The sequence below is a fragment of the Nematolebias whitei genome, chromosome 16 (genome assembly GCF_014905685.2).
Source record: "Nematolebias whitei isolate Nwh7 chromosome 16, NemWhi1, whole genome shotgun sequence".
In the NCBI taxonomy this organism is placed as follows: Eukaryota; Metazoa; Chordata; class Actinopteri; order Cyprinodontiformes; family Rivulidae; genus Nematolebias; species Nematolebias whitei.
This window is the reverse complement of record NC_056513.1, coordinates 43,625,934-43,633,997: the sequence shown is the minus strand read 5'-3', so window position 1 is coordinate 43,633,997 and position 8,064 is coordinate 43,625,934. Positions and strand designations below refer to the sequence as shown.

General features: G+C 42.0%; 1 protein-coding gene across 1 annotated transcript in view; it reads left to right on the top strand.

The window, feature by feature from the left end:
* LOC119423225 (syntaxin-3) overlaps positions 1 to 949 on the top strand; it is a 41,608-nt gene extending 40,659 nt beyond the window's left edge. Inside the window, exon 9 of the mRNA XM_037690631.1 lies at positions 757 to 949. Within this exon, the coding sequence (XP_037546559.1) occupies positions 757 to 936 (180 nt within the window). The 3' untranslated portion in view covers positions 937 to 949. The remainder of the gene's footprint in view (positions 1 to 756) is intronic.
* The last annotated feature ends 7,115 nt before the right edge of the window (positions 950 to 8,064 follow it).

Here is an 8,064-nt window from a genome sequence, read left to right as displayed (position 1 = left end):
TATATATATATATATATATATATATATATATATATATATGTTAAATTCTCACCCTGTACTGACACCTGTTTCAGCATCTCACCGCCACCAGCTGATGAGAGGCACGTGACGTCAGTTTGAACCTCGCCCACTGGAGCCGGTACTGAAAGCATAAAGGGGCTCTGTGGAAACGGAAAAGGAAACGGTCTGACCTGTACCGGCCCAATAAGGCCCATTAGGGGTCGACCCAAGCAGGACCTATGGAAATTAGGCATTTGTAACATTGTTCCATACCTGCACAACGTTGCCATTTGAAAAAATCCCCAATTCACTGATAAATAAGAAAAACCCAGAGAAAAGTAAATGATAAAAAGACATGGTACAAATATGTCAGAACTTATTGTATACCGTAGCAGTATTTTTTAAAAAGATGCAAATGTAAGAAAAATTGTGAAAAGTCTATGTGTTGAGGAGCTCTTCTACTCATGACATCATCACAATCAGTGTAGTAAAGAGTCACGTTTTTATGGGTTTAAATGTCATGTGGTTCGTTCCAAGCTTCTGATTCTGTGCCTCACCTTCAGTCTAAAGGCCAATTAGTGTTTTTTCTTTCATATTAGGAATTTGTTTAGACAATACTAATGGTCACAATCAAATTGTTTGATCCTACTACACTATGAAGTTGGTTAATATTATTTTAATTACTGTTGTAAATCCGCTTAGTTTCAAAAACACGTGTGCCATTTGTTCTTCATTTGTTCTTCTTCGTGTGAACAGGGTGGCATGATAGACAGAATTGAAAGCAACATGGACCAGTCAGTGGGTTTCGTAGAGAGGGCAGTGGCTGACACCAAGAAGGCTGCCAAATTCCAGCAGGAGGCGCGCAGGGTGAGTTGGACCACTCTCAAGCCTTACTTCAATCTTGTAAAAGCATTAGAATTTAGAACAATAAGATGACTGGAGAGTGCAGAGTGTTGAAACGAGTCGTAAGCACACTCTGGTAACCTGGGGCCTCTTGTATGAATGGTGCGTACACACAGCAGCGTGGCTTACGCCAGGTTCCACACACACACCAGGTTGTATCAAATCAAATGTTGCATGAAAGTGTGTGTAACTATACCCACACTTCTGACCTGCCATGAGAATGTGCTCATCTCCTCACAGACTTTATCAGTCCACACTTAAATTAAAATTTACTGAACACATTTTCCACGAGTTAAGGCATTTTTTGTTTTAATTCGAATGAGTAAGTTGAACCCCATTTAACCTCATACAACACAACATCTAGCCTCAAAAATAATCAAATGGTGACAACAACCTAACTCCAATGTAAACTGTAAAGTTTCTTATATTCTTACAAACACACCAGTGTGTGAGGCATGCAGTCAGCTGAGGCTCATAAAATGTGTGCTAATTGTCTAAAGGGCACTTCCATTCTCTCTGAGAAAATAACCAGTGTCTGATCAGCTGATTAACGTTGAACAACTCCCATGGTGGATAAGGTGCAGACAATAATTCCATTCAGTTCACTTTATTTATATAGCACCAAGTCGGGCGGCCGTGGTGCAGTGGTAGTGGCAGCCGACCTCTGATCGGAAGGTTGGAGGTTCGAATCCCGACTTCCCACACCATGTGCCGTTGTGTCCCTGGGCAAGACACTTAACCCCGAGTTGCTCCCGGTGGGACTGGATGGCGCCTTGCATGGCAGCCTACCGCCACCGGTGTATGAATGTGCGTGTGAATGGGTGGATGGCTGGTACTGTAAAGCGCCTTGGGGCCCCTCATAGGGGGCTGGAAGGCGCTATAGAAGTAAGCTCCATTTACCATTTACCAAGTCACATCAGAAGTCATCTCAGAGCACAATGTCAGGCCCAGAATGAAGGCGAGCAGGGGGCAGGTCCCTTTCTAGGAGGAAACACACACAAAAAAAACATGATAAAATAAAAATATTCACAAATACAAACTATTCATTTGATGAAATTAGGTCAATTTGTCCTCCATTAGTCTAAAACAACAAGTCCAGCTGCGTAAAGTTGTGTAATTGTGGAACAATGGCAGCTTTGTTGCTGCAGGAGGACATTACCACAAGAGGACTTGCGCAGAAGTGTGTTTTGGGGGATCGTACTGACCCAACAGTGACGTTCCTGAGCTGTGCCATGCCAGCTGCACGGAGCTTCAACCGTGTCTGTTAGACTGAGCTCAGCCTAGAACCAAGACGAACCATAGCAATGCCCTGATGCATGTCCTCCAACAGGTGACTATTAACGCAGCCACCTCATGCTTTCAGTGATTGTCATGGCTTAAAGATCCCAACAGAACCACATCATCCACAAAAAAGTAGACACGACGCCCCCAATTTTCTTAAGCCAGACATTGTCCTCTCCAAGAATACTTTAAAAGTGTCCTGTAAATAATGTAGACATTCTTTTTGTTTGTTCAGCTTTTCCCTCTTCAGGGTCTCCACAGTGACTCATCCTCCACCATCACCGTCCTCTGCATCCTCTGTCCTCACTCCAACTACCTCCATGTCCTCTCTAACTGCATCCATGTATCTTCTCAGTGTCTTTTTCCTGGACATGTCCAAACCATCTCAGTGTGTCCTCTCTAACTTTATCTCCCAGTTGTTCAACCTGTGCTGTACCTCTGATGATCTCATTCCTTATCTTCTCCATCCTTGTCTCTCCTAAGGAGAACCTCAACATCTTCATTTCTGACACTTCCAGTTCTGTCTCCTGTCTTTTTGTCCATGTCTCTGTCTCCAGACCATGCAACATAGTTGGACTCATTACTGTCTTTTAAACTTTTTTTTTCCTTTACTGCCACTGATGTTACAAATCATATTTGAAACTTTTCTCCTTCCACTCCATCCTGCCTGGACTCTCTTCTTTACCTCTTGAACACACTTTTCTTGGATCATCAACCCTAAGTACTTGAAGTCCTGTACCTTTGTGACCTTTGCTCCTCTGCTCACCCTATATTTCTCCATCCATCCATCATCTTTTACTCACTTCTTCCATTTTGAGTCACGGGGGCCGCCGGTGCCCATGTCTGGCAATCATTGTACGAGGGGCGGGGTACACCCTGGACAGGCAAGTCCATCACAGAGACACATATTTATCCCTCTTTTAGAAATGAGTGTTGACCACAACCATTTTCATTCTCTTGGCAAAATCCAACACCATCTGTCCTTCTTTCGTTTCCTGTCAATGAAAGAAACCAGAAGATTTCTTTCCTTGACACCAAACCTACCCATCACTTCCTCATCCCCTCGATTTCCTTCACCAGCAAGCCCATTCAGGTCTGCTCTGACCACCACTCTCTCCTCTCTCTGAATTTTCTCTGTCCCTTCATTGAGCCTTCCAAAATTTGTCTGTCTCAGAACATAAGTGCTGACAACATCAGATGTTCAACTTCAGACACATCACCCTGACACTCTCTTCACCTCTACTACATTCTTTGACAACTCCTCCTTCAGGACCACCCTACTCCATTTCTCTTTCTATCCACACCATGGTTAAACAGTTTGAACCCTGCTCCAATGCTGCGAGCCTTGCTGCCCTTCCACTTGGTCTCTTGAACACATAAAACATCTACCTTCCTTCTCTGCATCATGTCAGCCAGCAGATGTCTATAAAGGTCTGTGTTATGACCTTTCCAACACAATGCAGTTTTGAGTCTTATCTTATCTTATCTTATCTTATCTTATCTTATCTTATCTTATCTCTGAGACAGTTTTACTTCAGTTCACATCTTTATCACAAACACGGAGCAAAAAAAGCTCTTTCTACTATAATATCATTTACAGCATATACAAATTATACAAATTATACACTAAAACAGAGGCTTTTTTAAAAAAAAATTCTCTCTCTTTATTGTTTCCTTTCATCAATCCATCATTCATCAGTCCATCATTCATCAATCCATCATTCATCAATCCATCCATCTTTCCAGGATGGAGGTCCATACATCTTTTCCACAGCCACCTCTTCCAGTAGTTCTGGGAGATAATGTCTTCGACAAGGTCGCCTCCCTGTTGGACAAGCCCAGAAAACTTTCTTAGGAAGGAATCCAGGGACATCCTGACCAATATGCCTGAACCACCTTAACTGGCTCCTCTCGATGTGGAGGAGCAGTAGCTCCACTCTGAGTGTCTCCCAGATAACTGAATATCTCACTCTGTCTCTAAGTAAGAGTCCAGCCACTTTGCTATGAAAATTAATTTCAACTGCTTGTATCCGTGACCTTGTTCTTTCCATCAGTAAATACATTTTGAGACCAAAGTTGAGGGTCTGAATGTAGACTGACCTACAAAAAGAGCCTTGCCTTTTCACAACAACAGACCGGCATCACTGTAACTCCAGACAGATTAAAAAGCTCAAGCTTGAGTTACTGGGGATAAAATCTGAGGCAAGTCCCAACAATTTTTGATGATTTTCATCCACTGACATGTAAACACATTAAAACTGTGACTCAAGTCTAAATCTTGTGTCTCTCCACACCTCTGGGTATTGGATCCAAGAAGGACAATAGTGTTCGACCTTAAGTTACATTTACAAATTAAAATTGTTAGACCAAAAAAAAACTGAAAGACAATAACAATAATAATAATAATAACAATAATAATAATAATAATAATAATAATAATAATAATAAAAAGAAATAGCTGAGGCCTTTGTTTGAAGAAAGTAACTGCTATCTTGGCGTTTCCTGTTGCTGTTTAAAGTCACACGTTCTTGGTATAGTTGTTATAAAACGTGATTTTATTCGGCTTTAGGTTTAAAGGGGAATGTAGTCATCTCTCTTCTTTTTCTCTAACCCCAACCCGTTCCTTGTTCTCTAGAAACAAATGATGATACTCTGCTGCTGCGTGATTTTGACCATCGTCCTTGGTTCGTTCGTCTACAGCTTCATCAAGTAGCGAGCCGGAATGAAACCACCTGGAGACGTTTTCAAGCGGCTGTGGGTTCAGTTCAATGATGTTTCAGTCAAAAAAAGAAAAAATGCTAAACCTGTTTGCATTTACTCTTATTAGTTATTTTTAGATTTAGGTTTGATTTCATTAAAGTGTAGCTCTCATTAGAACATTTCTCTGCAAAATATTTACCTCTGGTCTTTAAATCTCAGAGAGAAAATGAGATCTGACTTGGGATCAGGGTGAAATTGATTGTTTCAAAATGTTATGCTAATTTAAATCTGCTCTCATGAACAGCTCCAGAGCTTGTAGGAAGTCGTTTTAGAGCAGAACAAAGACAACTTTGTGACGCGATTTAATTAGTGATTATTTAAGGCGGAACCAGTACGACGTTCGTTTTAAAGAAATAAACTTGAGCATCAAAGGTTTGTATGATCCGTCAGAAATATTTTACACTATTGTATTAAACTTCTCAGGGAGACAAAAAGCACAACAATACTTGGTGATTATTAAGAAGGACCAGGCTTGCGTTCACAACGGAGGTTTCAAATGTGCTGTCTCGACAGATTCTGATTCTGAAAAGTGTAGCAGGATTTTCATGCAGTGTGAAGGAGGCCTACAACGCAGCTCAGATACATCTTCAATTAAAACATGCTTTGCTGGTGATACTTTTACATATTTTCTCTCTTGTAAAATTTCAGAGTCGGTTGTACTGACTCTAGAATTGCTGCATACAATAGTTCATAAAGTGAAAAGACAAACACTACGTATGATTTGCCTTCATAATGACCACTGCACTGAAACAACAGACAGATGTTCATCATGGAAACGCCAGCACCAGCAGCTTGCAGTGGAAGTGAATCAACCTCAGACAAACATAGTTTTGGCTGCATTATTACTACGCTGCACATTATGGAGTTTGTATCGTAAGTATTGAGACAGCTACTGTTCTTTTTGTTTTGTGCTTTATCCAGAACCACACTGTGCCGATACTTATGCTATTAACTGCATCTAACGAGTGATTTGTAGAACGTGGGAAATGCGTTGTCTGAGTTGACGTTTGGCTTTACTGAAACAAGTTTTCAACTCATTTAAATAGTTTTGTTGTTCTTACACAGAATTACATTTTTATAAGGATATATTCTTGTAGTTTAATTTGAAACCATTCAGTTTTGAACTTGAACTCCTGTAAATAAATACTTCTTCAAACTGTCTTATCTGGTTTATTACAGAATGTGAGAGATGGAACTAAAATTTGCTCAGTTTTGACTTTTGTGACACTGCCTTGAGACTGGGGCAGCCCGGTGTCGCAACTGGTAGAGCTGCTGCCTCTCAGCAAGCAGGTCCCTGGTTCAAATCCTGGTCCAGGGGCCTTTCTGGGTGGAGTTTGCATGTTCTCGCCGTGCATGCGTGGGTTTTCTCCGGGTACTCCAGTTTCCTTCCACAGACCAAAAACATGCATGTTTGGCTGATTGGTAACTCTAAATTGTCCCTAGGTGTGAGTGAGAGAGTGAATGGTTGTTTGTCATGTGGTCCTGTGATGGACTGGAGACCCGTCCAGGGTGTCCCCCTCGCACATTGATTGCTGGACAGGGGCACCAGTGACCCCCATGACCCAAAATGGAAGAAGCAGGTAAAAGATAATGGATGGATGGATGGATGGATGGATGGATGGATGGATGGATGGATGGATGGATGGATGCCTTGAGACTCTTTACTAATCATACACACACAGCTGCTTTGAGGCAACTGACTGGGATGTTTTCTGTGACGCACATGGACAGGACATTCACACACTCACGGACCGTGTTACAGATTATCTTAACTTCTGCACGGATAATATCCCCAAAACAGTGAGCTGCTTTCCCAACAATAAGCCATGGATCACCAAGGATTTTAAGGCAGCAGAAGAAGAAGAAAGCTGCCTTCAAGAGGTGGGACAGAGAGGAGATGAGGGGAATGCAAACTGAGGTGAGGGACAAGAGCAGGGAGGGTAAGGAGGAGTACAGGAGGAAGCTGCAGAGCAAGCTGCCTCAAAACAACACCAGGGAGGTCTGGAACAGGATGAGAAGCATCACTGGTCAGAAAACTGCAGAAGTGATGGGAGGAGGCCAACAGGAGGCCAACAAGTTAAACCAGTTCTTCAACAGGTTTGATGTTGTGAACACTGCCCACCCCTCAACCACTTCACACCCCTCACTCACACCTTCAGCTGTTGGAAAAAGTAAAGAGCTGCAGGTGGACTACAGGAAGAAGATCAACCCCCTCCAACCCTATCAACATCAAGGGTACTAAGGTGGACAATGTGGACTTCTACAAGTACCTGGGGGTCCACCCAGACAATAAACTGGACTGGACAGCTAACACCAGCGTCCACTACAAGAAAGGACAGAGTCGCCCTCTTCTTCTGAGGAGATTCAGGTTCTTTAACATCTGCAGGACCATGCTGCAGATGTTTTACCACTCGGTGGTCTCCAGCGTCTTCTTGTACGCTGAGGTGTGCAGGTGCAGCAGGGTGAAGAAAGACGATGCCAACAGACTTGATAAACCCATGAGGAGAGCTGGTTCAGTTCTGGGAGTGGAGCTGCAGTCTCTGACAGAGGTGTCTGAGCAGAGGATGCTGAGGAAACTGCTCCAGGTCCTGAACAACATGTCACACCCCCTGCATGACACACTGGACCAGGGGTATGCAACCTTTACGCTCAAAAGAGCCATTTTTACTTCTTTTTTCACTAAACTAAAAGTGTCCGGAGCCACAATACCTGCTACAACTGGGCTTCTCAACTGGTGGCCCACGGCCCACTTTATGTTTGTTGGAGGGCGCTCAGTAGGGGTGACTTCATAAAACTAAAAATATCTAATGGTTTTTAACATTTACTGATATTTTTACACTCTATGACAAAATAAAATGTGAAATTTTTGTAAATAAGGAAAAAATAATATAGTTTTTGCCCAATTTTTAAAAACTAAAACAATAAACGATGCAGGCCTATGGGTTTTTTTTTATTGTAGAAAATTCAAGTATCCTATTTTGAAGAAATAAAGCTTGAAGTGAAAGTGAGTGTGTTTTACTCCTTGTACTGTTTCTGTATTCACATATTTGCAAAAGAAACGAAAGAAAAACTACTAAAACTAGCCCTTTTAGTTGTTGTTATAACAACCAATAAAATTCA